This window comes from Scyliorhinus canicula, chromosome 1 (assembly GCF_902713615.1).
Source record: "Scyliorhinus canicula chromosome 1, sScyCan1.1, whole genome shotgun sequence".
In the NCBI taxonomy this organism is placed as follows: Eukaryota; Metazoa; Chordata; class Chondrichthyes; order Carcharhiniformes; family Scyliorhinidae; genus Scyliorhinus; species Scyliorhinus canicula.
The window spans coordinates 219763788-219788802 of record NC_052146.1 but is presented as its reverse complement, the minus strand read 5'-3'; the positions used below and the strand labels follow the sequence as shown (position 1 = coordinate 219788802).

The 25015-nt window shown below is 44.5% G+C and overlaps 1 protein-coding gene across 1 annotated transcript in view; it reads right to left on the bottom strand.

Annotated features, from left to right (window-relative positions):
- The window catches only part of utrn (utrophin), a 560528-nt gene that overhangs the window by 226172 nt on the left and 309341 nt on the right, over positions 1-25015 (bottom strand). Inside the window, 2 exon segments of the mRNA XM_038808060.1 lie at positions 13051-13240; positions 23983-24137. Coding sequence (XP_038663988.1) covers positions 13051-13240; positions 23983-24137 — 345 coding nt within the window.

Below are 25015 nucleotides of genomic sequence, written 5' to 3'. Positions count from 1 at the left end.
GTAAAGCTGCAAAATACAAACGATATTACATACAGATACCATACATCCTAATTTAAACCCAACACAAGAGGGACAGTACAAATCTAAGTAAATGAGCAGGTTACAAAAATAAAAGGACAAAACAGAATGCACATGGCGTAGCATTTCAAGCAAAACAAATGAATTAATAACTCAAATAGAAATAAATAATGAGAATGAGACAACTGCAGGATGACAGAGATTGAGATCTGAATACATACAAAAACACAAGAAATAGAAGCAGTCAGCCACCAGGCTCCACAAACCTGCCCCGCCATTCAATACAATCATGGCTGATCTATGCTGGCCTCAACTCCTTTTCGGGGTCATTTCCCCATTGCTCGATCTATCAAATATTTATCCACCTCCACTTTAAATACTGCTAAAGATCCAGCCTCGACCACCCTCAGGTGTAGGGAATTTGAGAAATTCAGCACTTTTTGCAAGAAGAAATTTCTATGTACCTCAGTTTTAAATGATCGGCTTTTTCTTGCAGATAATTTGTTGGAACAGCATGTTCTGGAGCGAACTAGAGAGCAGGCTACATTATACCTGATATTTTGCAATGAGATAGGATTAATTAATAACCCATAGTGAAGGCACCCCTAGGTAGTAGCGAGCATAATGGGCTGAATTCGCCGTTAGTGGGATCCTATGTTTCACCAGTAGCGCACCCACACTGGCGGATCTCCTGACGACGTGGGGGTGCCCACAATGGGAAACCCCACTGGCCAGCTACCGGAACGGAAAATCCCTCAGCCGATTGGGGGGGGGGGGGGGGGGGGGGGGGGGGGGGGGGGGGTCACACCAGAAAACGGGTGCCGCAGCACAAAGAATACCGCCGACATGTTTGAATTTTACATTCAGTTTGAGGGAGAGAGGAGTGGGTCCAAGACTCATTTTAATTGGAAGTAGCTCGACTGAGACCACTACCTACCCCACATGGACTGCAGTGGTTCACAAAAGCAGCTCACCACTACCTTCTTAAGGGAAACGAATGCTGGCTGAGCCAGTGACGCCCACACCCCATGAATGTTCCAATTCAACCCCGGTGACAACTTATTTTTCAACGAGGAAAAGAGTAACATTTGACGTACTGTACTTAAATTTCTGGAAGGCATTTGATAAGTTGCCACACAAAGGTTAAGCTCATGGTATAGGGGATAACATATTGGCATGAATAGAAAATTGGTTAGTTAAAAGGAAACAGAGAGTAGACATAAATGGGTCATTTTCTGATTGGCATAATGTGATGAGCAGTGTACCACAGGGATCGGTGTTGAAGCCTCACTTTTTTGCAATTTATATCAATTACTTAGATGAAGGGACCGAAGGCATGTTTGCTAAATTTGCTGAAGATACGTACGAAGATAAGTTGTGAAGAGGACATAAGGCTGCTATAAGGGATAACTGAGTGGGCAAACACAAGGCAAATGGAGTATAATGTGGGAAAATATGTAATTCTCCATTACGGTAAGAAGAAGAAAAAAGCATATCAATCTAAATGGTGGGAGATTGCAGAGCTCTGAGATGCAAAGGGATCTCGGTGTCTTAGTGCATGAATCACAGGTTAGTTTGCAGGTACAGCAAGTAATTAGAAGGTCACAGAATGTTACTGTTTATTGCAAGGGGAATTGAATACAAAAGTAGACCGGTTGTGCTTCAGTTCTGCAGGGCATTGGTGAGGCCACATCTAGAGTACTGTGTGCCCTAGTAGTCTCTTTATTTAAGGAACAATGTAAATGTATTGGGAACAGTTCAGAGAAGGGCTGCTGGACAAATATCTGGTATGGACAGGTTGTCTTAGGAGGAAAGGTTGGACAGGCTAGGCTTGTATCCGTTGGAGCTTAGAAAGTAAGAGGAAATTTGATTGAAACCTATCAGATGCTGAGGGATCTTGAAAGAAAAAAAAGAAAATCGCTTATTGTCACGAGTAGTCTTCAATGAAGTTACTGTGAAAAGCCCCTAGTCGCCACATTCCAGCGCCTGTTCGGGGAGGCTGGAACGGGAATTGAACCATGCTGCTGGCCTGCCTTGGTCTGCTTTAAAAGCCAGCGATTTAACCCAGTGTGCTAAACCAGCCCCTTGACAGGGTGGATGTGGAAACGATTGTGGAAGAATCTAAAACTAGTGCTCATTTTTTAAAATAAAAATAGATGAGAACAACATTTTTTCTCAAGAGGGTTGAGAGTCTTTGGAACTCTCTTCCTCAAAAAGCAGTGGAAGCAATGACTTTGGAAGCAGTGACTTTGAATGTTTAAGGCAGAGATAGATTCTTACCACAGACCGTAAGATGTAGGAAAGGAAGTAGGCCACTCGGCCCACCGAGTCTACTCTGCCATTGGATGAGATCATGGCTGATCTGCATAATCCTCAACTTCACTTTCCCACCTTATCCCCAAAACTGTTGATTCCCTTACTGATTAAATATCTTTCTATCTCAGCCTCAATGACCCAGCCTCTACAGTTCTCTGTGGCAGTCAATTTCACAGTTTACTGCCCTCTGAGAGAATCATAGAATTTACAGTGCAGAAGGAGGCCATTCAGCCCATTGAGTCCACACTGGCCCTTGGAAAGAGCACCCTACTTAAGTCCATGCCTCCATCCTATCCCTGTAACCCAGTAACCCAATCTAACCTTTTGGACAAAAGGGGTAATTTATCACAGCCAATCCACCTAACCTGCACATCTTTGGACCGTGGGAGGAAACCGGAGCACCCGGAGGAAACCAACGCAAACATGGGGAGAAAGTGCAAACTCCACAGAGTTTCCTCACCTCTGTCCTAAATGGGCGACCTCTTACTCTGAGATTATGCCCTCTAGTTCTAGACGTTTCCACAAGAGGAAACATCCAAATGTCCAAAGATGTGCAGGCTAGATGGTTTGGCCATGCTAAATTGCCCTTAGTATCCAGGATAGGTGGGGTTACTGGGTACGGGGATAGGATGGAGGTCTGGGCTGAAGTAGGGTGCTCTTTTCAAGGGCCGGTGCAGACTCAATGGGCCGAATGGCCTCCTGCACTAAATCTATGATCCTCTCAGCATCTATCCTGTCAGGCTCCTTGAGAACCCTATATGTCTCAATAAGGTTGGCTCTCATTCTTCTAAACTCTAATGAATATAGGCCCAACCTACTCAATCTCACAAGAAAATCCCTCCATACTCGAGTTTCTTGATAAGCAAGGGGGTGAAAGGTTCTCGGGGTAGGTGGAAATATGGATATGATTGGTTACAATCAGACCAGTCATGGTCTCATTTCATAACGGATCAGGCTCAAGGGGCCAAGAGGCCTACTAATCCGAATCCATATGTTTGCATCTAACTTAAAGAAAATTACTCTCCACGGACCTCCAAAACTCGATGGTCCTCCAAAACTCAAGAAGCTTGACCTCATCCAAGAAAGAAAAAGCAGCCTGCTTCTGCAGCATGCCAACCACCACTGGCACAGTGGCAACAATATTGACCAGATAAATATACACTGCCAAAACCTGCCAAGGCTCCTTCAACAGCACCTTCCAAACCTTTACTACAGAGAGAAAAAAAAAGTGAAACAGATGCAAGGAAACACCACCTACCAGCTCTCCAAGGCACACACCATCCTGACTTGGAACCATATTGCTGTAGCTTCACTGCCCAGTCAAAAACTTGGAACTTCCTTACATCACATGGACTGCAATGATTCAAGAAGGCGCTCACTACCACGTTCTCATAGGCAATTAGGGATGGGCAAAAAATATTGACCTTGCCAGCAATTCTGACATCCCGAGCATTAATTTTCCAAAACCCTCAGTAATTTTGAGCAACTCTATTAATGTTCCTTAACTTTCTCCGCTTTAAGAAGAACAATCCCAGTTTCTCTAATTTCCCCACATGATTGAATCCCTTATCTCAAGCCGAAAACAAACTCTGAAAACAAGTGGCTGTTCCTTTTTTTTAAACAACCTGCCTGTTTAAAGTTACATGACCTGAGGATTAACAATGACCACACTTGCATTCAAGCAAAATCTGAAAATCTGTACACTTGTTACACAAAGCTAAAACAGATAATCAGGAGATACAATTTATTTTGGAAATATATTTCAATTTAATCTTTCCCTTAGTAATCAGAGCAGACTAGACCAAATCCAATTGAAACATTGAAATTTCAATTTGGAGGGCAGCACGGTGGCCTAGTGGTTAGCACAACCGCCTCACGGCGCTGAGGTCCCAGGTTCGATCCCAGCTCTGGGTCACTGTCCGTGTGGAGTTTGCACATTCTCCCCGTGTCTGCGTGGGTTTCGCCCCCACAACCCAAAAATGTGCAGAGTAGGTGGATTGGCCACGCTAAATTGCCCCTTAATAGAAAAAATAATTGGGTAATCTAAATTTTAAAAAAAAAGAGATTTCAATTTGGGATTGGGGCTTGTTTTGTTTTGTAAAATGTGTCTGCTAAACTGTTGTATCCAACAGCTCCTCCCAAAATTTACAACAGAAAAATTATTTTAACGGTTTTAAACAGAATAGGATACACAGAATAGATTCAATAGAGCAAAACAAAATAGATTTATTTTGAAGATTTCGCCTACGCTGATTCAAATTTGTTTTTTTAAATCCCCTTTGACGGCACATATACCATTTACTCCCATAATCAGTGATAAACACTCCCAAATTTAGCACTGCATCATACTTTACCTGCAAGAATCTCAGTTTTAAAAGGTAAGCCTACAAATGCAATTTCAACATCAATACTTCCATACATTTTGTGGGAAATGTTCCATCCATTTTAAGGAAATCATTGCACATTTGCCTAAATGAGGGGACTACATGGAATAAAAATAAAACCCGTTCCTAATGCCCACAAATTTGCTTCCCCTGGACAGCAATATATTGTTAAGCAAGCACTGAAGCAGAGTTTCACAAGAGTTCAACTGGTGAGTTAGTCAGCTGGCATTCCTTAAACACAAATATTTAATCCATTTCACAAACGAGTACCCCAAGTATGTGTGCATCCTCACACTGAGGACTTGCCACAAATAATTTTGCCAAAATCAAGCTGTACTTATATAATGCCTTTAATGTAGTACAATTTCCCACAACAAAGTACAGTACCTGGCAGCAAACATTCCACTTCCCGAGAATGGATCCCTTTCACATGCTCCCAAATAACATAGAGTGATATTCTTGGAACATTTCTCTTCACGAAATTTACTCATGCAAGTCATTGAGATTCTCGATTTTATCAATGTTTGTACTCTAAAAGTTTCATCAAAACAGTCACTGCAAAGGGCCATATATCAGACAGTGTTTCATCTCTTCACCTTCCCTGACCAAACCTGTCCCTTCTGAAACCTTTGAAAGCTCACACTAATGCAGACCCAATATCTCAGGTTGGGTGACAAAGCTATTATGTTAACACCCTATGACTCCATGGCTGAATGTTCCTTTCAGTTAACAGTGATAAGCACTTTTTGTGGGCAGGATATCAATCTGAAGCTATCAATCATACTATAAATTCAATGCTAGCTGGCTGTGGAGCTATTTAATGACTTGCTATATCAGCGTCTCAATAGCCAAGACTAAAAAGGAAGCTAATCTCTGTGGATTCAACAGAAATACTGATTAGGGCTATGGTTGGCGTCAGAAGACCGTGCCTCAGACGATGTTATCTGAAATGTTATGGGTGCGATCTTCCAACTGTTCACACCAACGGGGTCTTCCAGTCCCGCTGACAACGCACCCCTGCCACGGATTTCCCAATGGCGTTTGGGGGGGGGGGGGGTTTGCAATGGGTAATCCCATTGACAGCGGTGGGGAGGCCAGAGAATCTCACCCTATGATATTCGAAGACTCCCCCAAACAGGAAAAGGTGATGGGGAGGGGGGCATGACAGCAATTACTCTGCACCATTACAATGCTCCCTCATTAAACAATTACACAAAACAGTTCTGATGATGTCACCTTTGTTTCTCTTTGCATAGAATGTGTGTGACCTGTTAAACATTTCTAGCAGTGTTGTCTTTTATTCCAGAATTCCAGCAACCACGGTATTTTATTTTTGTATGTAAAGCAGTTTTTTTTATATTGCTACCTTGCTACTCATAGATGAGTTGATGCAGAGTAACAGCCAATGAAGATAAAGGTCAAACAGGAATAAAAAATAAGCATTAACTGTTTTATTGCATGTCAACTATACTGTACATATCAGGAGCCATCATCAGGTGAAATAATCAATAACATTCTCAGAATGCTGAAAGTTGTCTAAATGCTCACTAGTGTGCAGTAATCAATTCCAAATGTGCATATAAAATGATTCAGGCTTTAATATGCAGAAAATCCCGTAACAGCCTTCCCGAACAGGCGGCGGAATGTGGCGACTAGGGGCTTTTCACAGTAACTTCATTTGAAGCCTACTCGTGACAATAAGCGATTTTCATTTTTATTTCATTTTCAGATTGTCTTTGTATAAAGACTCTCTGATACCAATCTTAAAGCTAGCAATTGCCAACAGATTTCACTATAGCCAACCATTACTCCTGATAAGTCATGTAAAATTAAAGGTCAGCTCTACCCATGGATCATTCACAATGCATTAGTTACTTCCTAAATTTGTATGCCTATGCAGTACAACCTCACCATCTAAAAGGTCAATGGTGTACTTATCTTGATATGAATCACACAAGCATGTCATAGAAGGGTATCCTCCAGTCTTCCATTGAAAGCAAAACAAATTAATTTTTTCATTATAGGCATTTAGAAAAAAATGCATTTACAAATTCACATTCAGGGTAAATAGGTAAATGCAAAAAAAAATACATTTTGTGAGATTATTATTCCTGCTTCAAATGCTTCAGTTCTGAGCATCTGTTCAGCCAGTCAAGTGTTTCCCATTATCTGGTTATAGTACTTGCACAACACAATTAGCTTTGGCATGAAATATAACCATGTGTCAAACAGTGCCCAGAATTATTTTGAACCCTCCCCACTTAACTGCTGATATACAATCTGTTCTTGCTCTAAAACAATACTAGGGTTTATAGTTCTCGTTCGAGATTCAACATCAGTGATGACGGGTGCACTACTATGCCTGTCAGCTGTCTCAGCGTCTGGTGGACTTTGAATAAACTTCTAGCATTTCAAATGCTATCCCACTCAGACAAGGCTCTGCACTCCAGTTATGATGGGGAGGATGTTCATGTAGGGCTGAGAGTGGGTGCAGGCATGTCAACTAGCTGCATACAGTGTAATGAACATAGAGATTACACGTGAAAGATTTTACCCTGTGCAACTTGCAGCAGAGGGTCAATTCCAGTGTTTGAATCCACTTATACAGCATTCACTAACAGACTCTATCAATAGGAAATCCAAATGCATAGGGTCAGATCGGGAGCATTACAGCAGCATCCAGGGGGCCGTGTGTCAGGTATGATTCAGCTAGGTGCTTGGTGCTTTTCTGAATATTATGGGGCACCTTCAGTAAGCAGGGTTGGATCTCTGAACATGATATGAAACAATGAAGGATGATTTCCTTCCACCCTGTTCAGACATTAGGTTCTACCTCTACAGATGTGTAGTATGTCCTTTTGTTTAATTTATTGTGGCCAACTCTATATGCTGTTTCACAAATAGAATTTAACTGCTGTCATCTGCCACTTGTTCCAAGCCCTACGCAAGCTATTTTGCTGTATTCATATTTATTGGGCAAGAGAAAGAAAGACTGCCATAGAACTGATATGGCTACATTTTACATGGTTAGGAAGAGCTCCTAGGGTTCCTAGTCACTGTATAACTCTCGCTTTGAGAGATTAGTCAGTTAGGAAGCACGTAATTAAAAAGTAGCTGTCATTCTGATAAAAATGAAAGTCAGTTTGATTAGCACAGATTGGATTGTGGCTCTATAACTAATTAATTGAATGAGCCCTGCAAAGCTATGCATGCAAGGACTCAAAACTCCCTCCTGGCAAACTGGCTGGGATGTTAGGGTTACATCAGAGCAACCCACTCTGCAAATAAAGGGACATTGAAGAGGGACATCATCCATACGCAAAGGTGGTCCAGATCATAGGGTTGGAATTGACTGGACAGTGGGTACAAAGACTGTACACCACACAGGCAGATGCCTGAACCTGCGCTGTATTACTTGTGGTAGTTAGGCTACCCAAGTCTTTTTTTTAAAACCACGTTTGCTTTTCTATCTTTCCAGATCAATACATGTGCTCTATTTAACTAATTAATTCAGGTTAACACAGGTATAGTTACAGTTTGGCAACAGGATGTGGTGTTAGTTTGAAAACATTATCCCTTCAAGGAGCTTGGGACAGTTTTCCCAACAGCTTTGAATATTCTTGGGCAGTTGCTCTGGTAGAGCTTTTGGTGCTTACTCTAATATACTCCAAAGTGCATGATGTTGTATTGGCACCATTTGAAGGGGAAATGCACTTAGAATGGTCAGGGTGCTTACTGACATGGCGCCAGTTTTCATTCAGTTCATTGCCTATTTCCAAACGCTAAAAGTCTTTGTGGTGATCAGAGGCTTGAGGCAAAAGGATATGAGGTTTTGAAGAGCGTGACACTTTGTTCGTAGCTGTTTAAACATTTAGTGCAGTGCCTATTTTCTTGTGAGCTGCTTTATTACCAACATAAGGGAGGGGGAGCAGAGAGCGAGAACCCTGTCGTGAATCTTTAATCCCTCTTATACGCTGTAGCCTACGCAATTAATTGCTGAATAGTATTTCCTCCTTGCATACAATATTTTGGGATGATGACAGTGTATACTTGTACATTAAGAGTTGCGCCAAGATTACTGTGGATAAAGAGCAATAGAATTATTATAATTTTGCAAAGAACTGTAATAAGAGTTTAATACTGATAAATTTCAAATACCGAAAGATCTTCAGCCTAAAACAGCAGTTTATTATAGAAGCATCATTTGTAAATGATTATTCGTAATCTGACTTTTACTCATTCATTTTTTTTTCAATTAAAAATGCCTCCATTTCACTAAAGCTAAATACTAAGAATGTTGAAAACGTGAAATAAAAACAAGATTCCCCTTTTCTCACTTTCCACGCCACCAGCTTCCACGTAAAACGGATCATCTCCTGCCATTTCCACAACCTCCTGTGCAATTCCACCGCAAAGCTCATCTTCCCCACTCCTCTTTCAGAATTTCAAAGGGATCATTCCCTCTGTGATACCCTGGTCTACTCCTCAATCACCCTCAACATCTGCTACCCTTGCCTTTTGTTCCTCCCTCCATTCAGGGCCCCAAACACGCCTTCCAGATGGAACAGCAGTTTACAATCCTGAACAGTGGGGAGACAAATGTAGATTGCACAAACGTAGATCACAGTGGAACATCTACATTCATTCCGCAGCATGACGACTCTTTCCTCTCCCCCCCCCCGCAGGTTCCCTTACTTGTCATCTTAATTCTCTGCTCTACTCTCAATCTGACCCTGGTCCTTGCCCTCTTACACTGTTCCAATGACACTTAACAGAAGTTTGAGAAACAGCAACTCAACTTGCAATAAAGAACTTGATAAGGCTTCTGGACTCAACATTGGAATTAGCAATTTCAGATCATAAATGCTACTTACACATTTTTTAGAAAACGAATGTCGATAATGATTCTGGTGTTAGAATATAAGGCTTAGGAGCAGGAGTAGGCTATTTGGCCCTTTCTCCCATTTGGAACCTGTTCGTGGCTGACTGTCCCCATAACCCTCAACTCAGAATCGCAGAATAATACAATGCAGAAGAGGCCCTTTGTCCCATTCAGTCTGCACCGACACAAAAATAGGTGGGACAGCAAGTTGCAATGCGGGAAAAAAAACCTTACAAATGGATATAGATAGGTTAGGAGAGTGAGCCAAAATATTGCTGACAGAATTTAACGTGGATGAGTGTGAGGTCATACATTTTGGTTAGAAAAATGAGAAGACAACTTATTATCTAAGCAGGGTGAAACTTCGAAGGGGTTAGATCCCAGTGCCTCGGCAGATCAGGCAAACTGCACATTAGAGTGAGGATAACTATTTTGCTCGAATATGCAGAGTAGCAAAATACTGATCCCACCCAGAATGGGCGGGATTCAAATCATGACGTATCGCTAGATTGCATTTTGTGAGGCATAGCAAGCCGAGTAGATCCTGAAAGAGGGATCTTCTGGCATCTACCTTCGGGTGCAACGTGGCCGGTAAATTGCACCCAGAGAGTTTTACAGCACAACCAAATTTACATATTCCAGCTCTGTAAAAGGAGATATCCCCTTTGTTCTATCCCCTTCAACATTTTCCTATTCAAATATTTACCTATTGGCCTTTTAAAAGCTATTCTGGATTTTGTTTCTAACATTGTTTCTTGTCGGGCATTTCATGTCTTTCCAACGTTTGCACAAATCTTTCAGACTTGTTCTTCATTCTTTTAACAATATGTCCTTTAGTTACTGACACACTGCCCAGTGGAAATACATTTTTCCAATGTAGCTGATCAAAATCCCAATTGATTAGATCTCCTTTTAGCCATCACTGTTCTAATGAACAAAGCATCCATTTCCTCAAATAACCAAACAAGGAGGTAACAATTCACAGGACTCACATGTTAATACATCAAATTGCTGGGATAACAGAGAGCTGGGTCAGCATCTAGGAAGACAGGTTAATGTTTCACCAGCTTACTTGCTGGGAATCTTTTGTTTTCAGTTCTGATTTCCAGTGTTTGCAGTAATCCTGTCTATTTCTTCTGGCAATTTATCAGTTTATCATCAGTCTTATAATTCCTTTTTGAGAAAACCTATATTAACATGTGTAAAGACTTGGTATTATGAGTACAGGCACAGTATCTGTCACGCAATCACTAAGGAGGGTTTGGTATTGCCTGAATATATTGCAAGTATATTCCTTAGTGATTCACCAATGAGTATTGGGGCTGCTTCTATTTTACTACTGATTTGCAAAAATCTCATGACAGGAGGAATAATCTTGGTTTTAGAAATGCCTAATCTATGCACCTGTATAGTATCTATAAAACATATCATTACAACCTGTCCATTTCCATTTTTCCCTACTGATTTATCAAGTTTACAAAAAATATGTAAAAGCTTTTCAAAGTGCAGATCAGACAATTTCACAGTTGAAAAGCTACGTCTTCAAAGGAAAACTGGAATGAGTTTAGGTTGCTTTATAGATAAATACTGTTGTACTCGTCAATAAACCATCTGGCTCCTCCAGCTGATGAACACAGGTATTGCAAAGCAAAATATTCAAATCTTGCTTGTGTGTTACAAAGGAAGTTTTATTATTGCCAGGCATGCGTATTTGGTGGATATTAGCAAGTACATAAAATCCATTTGCTGAAAGCTATTTTGTTTGTCTGTACAGAGCTTACACTATTTACAGGTGCCCTATACATTGATTCCATGATGCACTACTCACTGCAGCAAGTCTTTCATATGGCTTGAAGCATAGTGCTATAAAAATAATACTGTATTTCCGCCTGTTGCACACTGTCACTTCAATTTCTGTAAATTTCCTATAGATGTCTGATGTTTTACAATCACTGATAAACAATCTCATGCAAGTTTCCCTTTCTAAAATAGCACATGCCTGCACAGAGTAATACTCAGTCTCCTTCTTAAGTGCCATAGGTTTAATTGCCTCCAAAGTATATACCTTCGATAGATTCAGGTGCCAACTGTTTTAAAGTGAAATTTGAATCAAAGGAGCAAACTAATCACAAATCTGACTCGTAGGAATCACGGGCTGGATTCTCCGTTTCTGAGGCTAAGTGCTGACGCCAACGGAGAATCCAGGGTGGTCCACGACAGGAAATCGGCGTGAATCCCTCACCGATTCCCGTATCAATGAGGGGCTAGCAACGGCACCACGTAGATCACCGCGGATCATGCGGAGAACGGCCGGAGAATTGGCAAGTCCTGAGCTGCACATGCGCAAGGCTGACAAGCTGCAGCCGCGCACGCCTACACCCCCACAGGTCACACCGGGAAACATGGCGCCAGCCGTGCTGGACCGCGTACCCGCCCACCCCAACCTCACAGCCCACCCCCTGGCCGCCCCCACCGGCAGCAGCACGAATCTCAGCCCAAGTGTGGCGGCAGTGGTCTGCAGCCGGCACAGCACATTCACGACCGTTGGAATCACACGTGACCCGGGACGTCGGCCCATCAGAGGCGGAGCATCGCGGGTGGGCCACGAATGATGCGTCAACAGCGTTGCGGCTGCGCGCGGCCCGATGATGACAATTTGGAGGGGACAGAACATCGCGAACCAGCGTCAAATTGGCGCCTGCCCCGATTCCAGCGTCGGAAGCCATTCTCCACCCGATCGCCGTTCCCGATTTCAGCGCCAGGCTACGGAGAATCCCGCCCCACATCACTCAAAGATTGTGTTATTATATTATGGAATAAAAGTTTAATATATATGGTTGGAACAAAGAACATGTACCCATCACATGTACCTTTGTAATATTTAGAGTAGACACCAGACATCCTTTTCAAAAGCATTTACTTTTTTAAAAATAATATTTTATTAAGGCATTTGAAAATTTTTATAACAGTAACAAAACCAATGGCATCAATATGGTAAAATAAACATTCCCCCCCCCCCCCCACAGCCCAATCTTCACACACCTCAACCATACAACAACAATTCCCCCCGTCTGCTGACATTTTAAATTTTCCCCGAGAAAGTCTACAAACGGCTGCCATCTCCACAGAGATGCCGTTACCAATGCTCCCAGACTGGTGTCTTTACATTACACCGCCTCCATCCTCTCCCATGCCGACCCCTCCCCCACGACCCAATTCCTGATCATGGCTATATTAGCCGCCCAGTAATAATTGCAGAAGTTCGGCAGCGCCAACTCACCCTCCCCCCGACTGTTCAAAAAGCATTTACAAGAGGAGGTCTGTATCTGCAAAACCAGACAGCGAGTGATCAAAATCAGAATCAAAAATGTGTTCACTTTGGTTTCACTGAAGAGGCTTACAACCCACAGATAATCAAATAATTCACCCCTGCTCCCAAACTATACTTACATGTAATCGGTGTTTGAGTTCCTTGACCTCAGCACTATCCTGTGAAATGTCTTCTTTCTCAGCTGTCTTGGCCAAGACATCGACTGAACTCTCAGCTTCCTGCAACCATCTGAGACACCCCTCCAACTGCTGCAGCAAGTTCTGCAACTGCTTTAGTTCACTCTCCAGGTATCCAACTCTCTCGCTGGCTCTAACGGAAGCAATAAAGATAGCAGAGTTTGTGGCCAGGAGATCACAACATGGAAAAAAAAACAAATTGGAATGACATAAACTTTATAACATGGGTGAAAAGGCAGGAATGTGGGAACGCATAATTATGTTCAAATTCTCCTGAGGAATTTGAAAGGTTAATTAATTATTCATATCAAAACAGCGCCTTTGAATTACAGAATCATCACATGAAAGTCCATTTTCCATATTAAGCAGAATCAAATACAACTTTGGACATACAGTTAACCTGTCCTGTCAAATCAAGTCACTTTTTTGTATAAACATTTTGAGGTATTTATGGTTTTATAACAATAACAGAAGAAACAGTGTACATACAAGTATAAACATGGTGCAACACATCCCACCTTTTCTAGTCTCCTATTCCACACTAAACTACCCCGCCCCGCTGACGGTTAATTTTCCCTAAAGAAGTCGACGAACGGCTACCACCTCCAGACGAACCCTAACATTGACCCTCTCAGGGCCAACTTGATTTTCTCCAAACAGAGAAAGATACTCACGTCAGATAGCCAGGTCTCTGACTTCGGGAGCTTTCAGCCCCTCCAAGCTAATAATATCCGTCTCCGGGCTACCAGGGAAGCAAAGGCCATAATGTCTCTTTCTCCTGGATTACCGGGTCTTCCGACACTCCGAAAATCGCCACCTCTGGACTTGGCGCCACCCTTGTTTTCAATACTTTAGACATGACGACTGCAAACCCCTGCCAGAATCACCTAAGCTTCGGGCATGCCCAGAACATGTGGACATGGTTCGCTGGTCCTTGCGCACCTGTTGTCCACTCCAAAGAACCTGCTCATCCGGGCCACTGTCATGTGAGCCTGGTGAATGACCTTAAACTGTATCAGGCTGAGCCTGGCACATGTTGTGGACGCATTGATTCTGCTCAATGCATCCGCCCAGAGACCATCCTCTAACTAGTCACCTAACTCCTCTTCCCATTTGTGTTTCAGTTCCTTGGCCTGTGTTTCCTCTGACCCCATAAGCTCCTTACAAATGTCCGAAACCCTTCCTTCCACCACCCACACTCTGGAAACAACCCTGTCCTGTATCTCCCTTGGTGGTAGGAGCAGGAAGGTTGAGACCTGCCTGTGTAGGAAGTCTTGCGCCTGCAGGTACCTAAATTAATTCCCTCCCGTCGGTTCAAATTTCACCTCCAGTTCCCTCAAGCTAGAAAAGCTCCCTTCTATAAACACATTGCCCATCCTCTCGATCCCTGCTCTCTGCCATCTCCGGAACCCTCCATCCAACCTCCCCAGGGCAAACCGGCGATTATTGCAAATTGGAGACCAGACGGATGCTCCGTGCTCCCACATGTCTCCTCCACTGTCCCCAGGCTCTCAGGGCCGCAACCACCGCGGGGCTGATGGAGTAGCATGCCGGCAGATGGCGACATTACCAACGCCCCCAGACCTTACAAGATGCCGCCTCTACTCACTCCCACACCGACTCCCACCCCACCATCCACTTCCGAATCATGACTATATTCGCTGCCCAGTAATAATTATGAAAGCTCGGGAGTGCCAACCCGCCCTCCCCCGGCTGCGCTCCAACATCCCCTTTTTAACTCACGGGGTCTTACCCGCCCATACAAAGCCCGAGACCATCTTGTTAACCCGGTTAAAAAAGGGCCGAGGAATAAGGATGGGGAGACACTGAAACACAAACAGGAATCTCGGGAGAACCGTCATTTACACTGTCTGTACCCTCCCAGCCAGTGACAAGGGGAGCACGTCCCACCTCCAAAAATCCTCCTTCGTTTGGTCCACTAGTCGGGCCAGATTAAGCTTGTGCAGCCATTTCCATACCCCCGCCACTTGAATACCCAAGTACCTAAAGCTTCCCCCTACTAATCTAAACGGCAGTTCCCCCAATCGCCTCTCCTGCCCTCTTGCAGATCGTCTGCGGAAAGCGAGACTGTGTTCCACCCCTCCCCGGATCAGTCCCTTCCAGCCCTTTGAGCCTCTCAACGTAATTGCCAGTGGCTCTATGGCCAATGCGAACAACAGCAGGGAGAAGGGGCATCCCTGCCTTGTCCCCTGGTGCAGCCTAAAATAGCCCGATGTCAGCCTGTTCGTCCGAACACTTGCCACGTGCGCCTGATACAGCAGTCTGACCCAGTCAATGAAGCCCCAAACCAAATCCAAACTGCCCCAATACCTCACACAGATAATCCCATTCCACCTGGTCAAATGCCTTCTGTGCGTCCATTGCGACCACTACCTCTACGTCCCTACCCTCTGGGGCATCATAATTACATTCAACAGCCTTCTTACATTGGCCGCCAACTGTCTCCCCTTAACAAATCCCGTCTGATCTGCCCCAATTGCATCCGGGACACAATCCTCAATCCTTGAGGACAAGATCTTAGCCAACAATTTGGCGTCTACATTTAGTAGGGAGATCGGTCTGTAGGACCCGCATAACCACGGGTCCTTATCCTGCTTTAGGATCAATGAGATAGTGGCCTGTGACATTGTCGGGGACAGCCCCCTCTCTCTTTCCTTTGCCTCATTAAATATCCTCTCATCAGCCGTGGCCCCAGCATCCCAGAGAACGTTTTGCAAAACTCCACGGGGTACCCATCCGGTCCCGGGGCTTTACCTGATTGCATGGCCTGCAGCCCATCTGCTATCTCTTCCAACCCGATCGAGGACCCCAGCCCTTCTACCAAGTCTTCATCAACCTTCGGGAACTTCAGCCCCCTAAGTATTGCCTCATCCTCTCCGGCCCAGCTGGAGGTTCCGACTCATACAGCCTGCTTAGAATTCCTCGAACGCCTTATTAACCCCAGCTGAATCTCCGACCGGGTTCCCATCTCTGTCCTTACTTTCCCAAACTCCCTGCCCACCTCCCGCTTTCTAAGCTGCTGCGCAAGCATTCTACTGGCCTTCTCCCCATTTTCATAGATGCTCCCCTTGCCTTCCTCAGCTGCTCTACCTGTAGTTAACAAGCCAAACTCCGCCTGTAGCCTCCATCGTTCCCTTAGAAATCCTGCCTCTGGGGTCTCCGCATACCTCCTTTCGACCTGTAGTATTTCCTTTATCAGTCAGTCCGTCTCTGCTCTGTCTGCCTTCTCCCTGTGGGCGCATATCGAGATCAGTTCCCCTCTAACCACCACCTTCAGCGCCTCCCAGACCACCACAGCCAAAACATCTCCCGTGCCATTGACTTCCAGATAATTCTGGATACATTTCATCACACACCTCCTCGACAGCTAAAAGTCCCACGTCCAGCCTCCAGTGTGGGCGCAGGCTACCCTACTTGCTCACCTGTAGGTCAACCCAGTGCGGGGTATGATCAGAGATCGTGATCGCTGAATGCTCAGTGTCCACTACCCCGTCAATAAAGCACTGTTCAGGATAAAAAAGTCAATCCGGGAATATACTTTATGCACGTGCGAGTAGAAGGACAACTCCTTCACTCTCGGCCGCCCAAATCTTCAAGCCCCCCCCCCCCTCTCCATCTGCTCCATAAACACCTTTAGTTCCTTTGCCATTGCTGGCACTTTCCTGTCCTTGAGCTAGATCGGTCTAGTTCTCGGTTAATTTATTTTTAAATTTAGAGTACCCAAATTGATTTTTTCCAATTAAGGGAATTTAGCGTGTTCAATCCACCTACCTTGCACACCTTTGGGTTGTGGGGGCGAAACACATGCAGACACTGGGAGAATGTGCTCCACACAGACAGTGACCCAGAGCCGGGATCGAGCCTGGGACCTCGGCGCCGTGAGACTGCGGTGCTACCACTGCACCACCGTGCTGCCCTAGCCCTGGGTTAATGACTGTGTTGAAGTCCCCCTACCCCCCCCATAACCAGTTTATGATAGTCCAGGTCCGGGATTTTCCCCAACATCCTCCTTATGAACTCCACATCATCCCAATTTGGCGCATACACATTCACGAGTACCACCTCCAGCGCCTCCAGCTTTCCAGACTATTATGTACCGACCCCCCATGTCTGCAACTATTCTTCCCGCTTATTAATCTGACTTATTAATCAGGATCGCGACCTCTGTAGTCTTCGAGTCCAGCCCCGAATGAAAAACCTCTCCGACCCATCCCTCCCTTAATCTAATCTGGTCAGTTACTCTAAGGTGCGTCTCCTGCAACATTGCCACGTCTCCTTCAGTCCCCTCAAATGCGCGAACACGCGTGCCCTCTTAACCGGCCCATTTAGCCCTCTTACATTCCATGGGATCAGCCTGGTTGGGGGGCTTCTCGCGCCCCCCCCCACCAACGATCAGCCCCCCCCTTTCTTGGGCCAGTCTCCAGCCCACGCCCCACAAATCCGCAGCCCCGCCCCGAGGCAGTCTCCGTCTCCGTCCTCCCTATTGTCCTACAGCAAAAGTCCCTCCCCCGTCAGCAGAACATTTACTCCCTTACCTCCTCCCCCAGTAACAGCACTACACACCCAGCCACCTCCAACAAGCATACTATCTGCTCACCCCCCACTGTGCTTCTGTGAGCTAGCCTGCCAAACTAGCTTGGTGGCCTCCGCCCATGGTGCCAGACATTTTCCCACCTATTGTTCCCTCCACCCCGCTCGGACACACATATGCAAACGCATACAATCCCAACCCAAGTGCCCAAAAGAAACACGCAAAGATCATCTAACATCTAACATTTGCGCCTCCATCCCCCATCAGTGCAAATGGAAATTTTAACTCAAGCAGCTCGTCCACAGACCCCAACTCAATAGAAAAGGCATTACAAGTAACATCCAAAGACAAAAACGAAAAAATAACTGAAGAGAAGAGAACAAAAAAAACACGAGCACTGCAGCAAAGTTCAGTCCAAACACCTCAGTCCGACATCAGCCCTTTCCTTCTCACGAAGTTCATTGTTTCCTCGGGCGACTCGATGTAAAAATGTTGCTCTTCGTGCATAACCCAAAGACAGGCTGGGTACAGTAGTCCAAACTTTACCTTCTTCTTAAAAAGGGTCGATTTTATCTGGATGAACCCTGCTCTTCTCCTGGCCATGTTGGTGCTCAGATCCTGATACATAAGCAGGACACTGTTCACCCATTTGCAGCTCCGCGTCTGCCTGGCCCACCGTAGAATGCACTCCTTGTCCAGGTACCTGTGGAATCTCACCACCATTGCTCTCGGGGGGGGGGGGGGGGGGGGGGGGGGTCACCCACACGCGGTTTCCTCGCTAGCGCCCTGTCCACCTCCAAGTGTCGGGAGAACGTCCCCTCCCTCCGTAGCTTCTCAAACATAGCCGCTATGTATGCCCCTGCGTCCGTTCCTTCGCATCCCTCCGGGAGACCCACGATTCTCAGGTTCTGCCGGCGGGACCTGTTCTCCACCTTCTCCTGGAGCCTTTTCTGTTGGTCTCTCAACATCCCCACCTCCAACTCCCACTGCAGCTTGGTGCTTTTCTATTGGTCTCTCAACATCCCCACCTCCAACTTCACTGCAGCTTGGTGCTCCTCCTGCTCAGTGAGTGCCTTCTCCACTTTCTGGATCGCCCGATCTTCAGCATCCAGTCTGAGTTAGAGTCGGGCAATTTACTCCTTAATCGGGTCCAAGCATTCCTGTTTCTGCTTGGCTAAGACCTCATGCATAAACTGCATCAACTGCTCTTTCGACCGCTGGGTCGTCAAGCCAGAATTCCGGTCCTCCGCCATGCTTTCTCCCACTGCAGCCTCAGCCCAAGCCTTCTCTGTTCGCCTATTTCTTCCTTTGCGAGCACACCTGGTCCGCTTCTCCATGCACTGATGTAGGATTCCTCTTCACAATTGCGTCCAACATCAATTTTCCACTTCAGATCCGACAAAAAATCAGGGGACAAGGTCCAAAGTTCTGACCTGAGAGGGAGCCACCAAGTATGCGACCTATTCCTTCATAGCCGCCACCGGAAGTCCAAATCACATCACTTGACCTTGCCACTATGCTCCCTTCTCGACCAGCTCTCAAGCTTGTCCAGTAATTTTACTATTCTTACCATACATCATTCCACTATCTCCACTCCAGCCTTTCACAGAGTTTTTGACAACTGGAATCTATCCAATTGTCCTCCCAAGCCATTCAGTACAGCAAGTAACATTCATTCCACGCAAGTGCCAGGCAATGACCATAACCATCAATCTAAAATCTCCTCTTGACTTTCAACGGCATTATCATTGCAGAAACCCCACTATCAACACCTTGGAGATTACCATTAATCAGAAACTTAACTGACCCAGCCATATAAATACTAAGGCTACAAGTGAAGGTCAACGACTGGGAATTGTGCAACAATTAATTCATCTCCAAATCTTGCCTACAATCTACAAGGGCATGAATCAGGAGTTTGATGGAATACTCACTATTTTCCTGGACTGTGTCTCCAACAACACTAAAGTGCAACACCATCCAGGATAAAGCAGTCTGCTTAGTTGGCACACCATTGACCACCTGAAACATTCACTCCCTCCACCACTGGCACATACTAATCTGTGTGCACAACCTACAGAATGCACACCGTTTCTTCACTGTCTCTGGGTCAAAATCCTGGAACATCCTCCCTAACAGTACTGTGGGCATAGCTGCATCAAATTGACTGCAGCAGTTCAAGAAGACAGCTCACCATTACCTTCTCAGCAGTGATGAGGGATCGGCAATAAATGTTGGCCTACCCAGCTACACCCACATCTTGTGGATCAATAAAAAATAGTATCCCACCCAGCATAATTTTCTCCTAACAGGATACCATAAGCAGGTCACATTTTCTCATCACTTCAGTTCTCGTTCTGTTAAATGAAGCAATGAGTGTTACGATCCTACAGGTAGTAATTGCCACGCAAACTAGATTCCAAGGGGCAACTTGGCAAGCTTGTCACAACTCTTTTATTTTTATTTTCACCACGTTATATTATATGTACTGAAGATTGGAGGATCCTTGGAGTGTATATACACAGATCCCTGAACGTGGTAGGGCAGGTGGATAAGGTGGTTAAGGAGGCATATTGGATTCTTGCCTTTATCAGCTGAGGCACAGAGTACAAGAGCAGGTAAGTCATGCTAGAACTGTATAAAATGGTCACAACAGTGGTACTGTGTGCAGTCTGGTCACTATAATAAGACCAATAGACATAGAAGCAGAAACAGGCCGCTCGGCTCAATAATCTGCTCCGCCATTCAATCATGGCAGATATTATTCTCATCCCCATTCTCCTGCCTTCTCCCCATAACACCTGATCCCCTTATTGATCAAAAACCTATCTATCTCTGTCTTAAAGATACTCAAGTGATTTGGCCTCCACAGTCTTCTGCGGCAAAGAGTTCCACAGATTCACCACCCTCCGGCTGAAGAAATTCCTTTTCATCTGTTTTAAAGGATCGTCTCTTTAGTCTGCGATTGTGTCCTCTGCTTCTAGTTTTTCCTACAAGTCAGACAAGAGCCTTATATAGCGTGAGAAGTATGTCTCTGGTCTTGTATTCTAGCCCTCTCGACATGAATGCTAACATTGCATTTGCCTTCCTAACTACCGACTGAACCTGCACATTAACCTGAAGAGAATCGTAAACAAGGACTCCCAAGTCCCTTTGTGCTTCTGATTGCCTAAGCATTTCCCCATTTAGAAAATAGTCTATGCCTCCATTTCTCCTTCCAAAGTGCATGACCTCACACTTTTCCACATTGTATGCCATCTGCCACTTCTTTGCCCACTTCACGTGCCTGCCTTTCACACCTAGATTTCTTTGATATCCTCAACCTTGTATATACCCAGTCTCCAGATTAATTATGTTCACACACAGACACACAAAGCCACAACCATAAGCATGCTTCACAGGATAACACAATAAACCCCCCAAATATTAAAAATACCATCTTTCTTCACACTAAGTCATTCTTACTCATCATACCTATCTATTAATACTGTGGGAATTTGTCTGCCCTTTTTGAGCATTTTCACAAATCTTAAAGAACTGTTTAACTGTGAGGAAATAGAACCCAAAGAATTTGATGCATTGAGATTTTTTAAAGATAAGAATTAGCTGCCACTCAGAAGTTAATGAAGTAACTGCTAGCTTTCTTACATAAAGCTCGAGAAGTAACTGTTGCAACATAGATTAGTGGGTTACTTGGGTTAAGATGAATACAAGCAGGATGCGTACAGTGTATGGTGATGGAGACAGAGAATGCAGTAGTTAAGAGAAAACACAAAGCAACTGGTCCATTTATTCAGTGTGTTGTGCCACTTTATTATTCTTTCATTTCTTCACATAAAACATAGCAAAGACTGATCTAAACATGTTGCCTCTTTGATTCAAACCTACTTTAATTAACATCAGGGAGAAACAAAGTCTAGAAGTGAAAGATGAAAGAAGTGCCCAAGCCTTCAACCCATTTATTTGGACATTACTGCTGCTATTTTATAGACCAGAAAAGCCCACTGAAGCATCTGATGGGTAAGCAAACCCCAACCACATTCAAAATTATTTTGTTCCAATGACATCAATTTGCTGAAGTTTTTTAAAATAAATTCAGAGTACCCAATTCATTATTTCCAATTAAGGGGCAATTTAGCGTGGCCAATCCACCTAACCTGCACATCTTTGGGTTGTGGGGGAGAAACCCACGCAAACACGGGGAGAATGTGCAAACTCCACATGGACAGTAACCCAGAGCCGGGATCGAACCTGGGACCTCGGCACCGTGAGGCAAAAGGGCTAACCCACTGCACCACCATTCTGCCTAATTTGCTGAAGTCAAGTGCCATCACTCTCCAGTAACTTCTTACATCTAAGAGTTGACAGGATTTCCAATTCTGAGGCGCAGCCCAGGCAAGCCCAATTCTGACATCACATGCTTAATTTCTAGTCAGAAGCAGTACAATTAGATGTGGGAACTCAGACTCCTTACCTCAGATAATCTCTAAATTTAATCATAAAATGGAGTAAACAAGAGGGACCCATAGAATCCCCAAGTGAAGGAGGGTGCCATTCGGACCATCAAGTCTACACCGATCCTCCAAAAAAGCACACCACCTAGGCCCACACTCCCTCGCCCCATCCCCATAACCCGACCTAAATTGCAAAATTTGGACACTAAGGGGCAATTTAACATGTCCAATCCATCTAACTTGCACATCTTTGCACAGTGGGTAGAAACCAAAGCACCCGAAGGAAATCCACGCACACATTGGGAGAACGTGCAAACTCCACACTGACAATCGTCCAAAGCCAGAAGTGAACTCGGGTTCCTGGTTCTGTGATGCAACAGTGTTAACAGTGTGCCGCCCCTCTCACAGCATTAGGTGTAGAAGGTTAAATATACTGACCATGCTCTCAAAAGGATCACAGGTCAGAGAAGTAGAATGATAGCATCACCATCTCCTCTCTGTCCAACCCTACATTTGAGCTCAGTTCTCTAGTCGGAGTGGGGGGTTTCGTTAACCCTGGAGACAAATGGTCTGCTGTCCATCAACCATCCGTACAGACCTCCAGGACTCTGTTCCAGCTCTCAATATTCAGCTCTCAAACACAGAATTCTCTACATAGAAATGCTTTAGATGTTCTTGTTCCACTGGGATTTTTTTTAAATCATTAATACAAGGGATGAGAGTGCTGCTTTCAGGACCCCTGTTTATTGTCCATCCCTGGTTACCTTGTTGCTTGTTTGGCCACCTTGGCAAGAAGTTAAGAGTCAACCAGGGAGGCATGCAACTGGCATCCCCGACCTACACCAGAACGGGCAAGTCGAGAGATCTCTATAGTATGCTCCTAAAAAGAAAAGAAAGGCTTACATTTTATAGCAACTTTTAAGATTTCAGTATATCCGAAAGCACCTTGCAGGCAAGAAATTACTTTATTGTTATGTAAGGAACATGGCAGCTCCCACAAACGGTAATATGATAATCATCAGATTATCTGTTTGAACAGTGTTGGTTAAGGGTTAAATACTGGCAAAGTTACTGAGGAGAACACCACTGCTCTTCTTCCGAATAGTCTGATTTATTAGAAATGAAAAGACATAGGTGAAACGGTGGGTTTTACGACTATCTGACAACCATATGGCCACTTTTACTGATGCAACCTATTTAGCTCGAGATTTTTAAAAAGCTGGCGTCAAATTCTCTAGGTGCCAGAATGTGAACTGAATTACCAGTGCAAGTAACATGACCACTACACCAGCATAACCTTCTTGAATGTATCATTCCATGGACTGATGAGGTGGGTTCATTCCCACAGTTCCACTTGAAGTAATTGCTCAATTTTAGCTCCATGACAGATCAACTGAAAGAACAGAACCAAAGGAAAAACAAGTGCCATTTTGATCAGCCAGTCAGCAATTAGCGAGAGAATCAGTCAGTATTATAACTGCATGAAGGAGGACCAGAAGCAGGCTGTCAATGTACTCTTTCAGCCAAACAATGGAGAACACAAATCAACCGGATGGAGGCAGAGAAAATGAACAAATATGAATGGAATATCTGAATCACACATGCTCACAGTAAACAATAGGCTAGATTCTCCGTGGGGGAGATCCTCTGTTTTGCCAGCAGCACGCTCACGCCCGCGAATTTCCTGATGGCGTGGGGGTGCCCAGAATGGGAAAACCCATTGGCCGGCTGCCAGCACAGAGAATTCTGCTGCTGGCCGGGGCGAGCGTACCGGAGAACGGGTGCGATGGGACGGAGAATCCCATCCAATATATTTTTCATCCCGAAGTGTTTAATCTGGTTCCAGTCTGCGGGATAATTTCATCTAACCTTTGATTAATATTATTCCAGGATGTGTTGATGCCGTCTGTAACCTCTTTCACCTTCCGAGTATCATCAGCTGCATAGTCACGGAGTAGTTTACTGGACAGATCATTGAATGCAGCCACTGTAAACTGCCCTTTGTGTAATTCTTGTAGGAAGTGCTGAAAAACAGATAATACTAGATAGAGAGATGCAGGTTTGACTAAAGTACAAACATGCTTTGAATTATGCCTAGACTTTTCTCCCTGCACCATTTCTTCTCTTTCACAGATATATCATATTTCAATTGCAATTCTCAATTATTTTTCAACACTTAGAAGGGAAAACATTATTCAAAAAGAGCAACAGGTCTCTCTTTTGCATTTTTTCCAGGACACTCATATGCAAGGGCATATGATGGTCCAATCAGTAAGTTACCCAATCACCACTCTACAAACATCAGTCTAAACCAATACCATTTCTGGGGCTTCAAGGGAAGTGGGGGAGGAACTTAAAAAGTTTAAAAGTGGGGGAGGAGCTTACAGTTTTAAAATCTGCTACAACACCTTCACAAGCAGAATCAGCAGCACACATGTAGACCAAAATTATTAAAATTCCATCTGTTTGTGGTTCAGCATTGTAGTTGCTTGGAAGGGCTATCACCCTGCAGTTTGTGTGGGAATGAATAGGTCACAACCTTAACTCCCAGTGTTGGGGCATTTATAAAACATTGCTCAATAGATTACTTTCCTCGGGTAACACGGTGCTCATCCGTTCACTGGTGAATTAAAACCACAGTCTTTCCATGTTCTTCTTACCAAAATGCATCATCTCTCACTCCTCTGCATTGAACTTCATCTGCCACCTATGTGCCTACTCCACCTGACAAGATTAACCAAACCAGACCAAGGACTTGGAAACATTGTGAACTTTAATCATTAGGAGAAAGGAGGTTTGCTACAATGAATCTCAGAAATTAAAGGTACTAGCAATGAAACCAATTCTCAGCCATATGAAAGGAAGGACTTTAGGATTTAAAGTCTTCTTTATGGGATTCTTA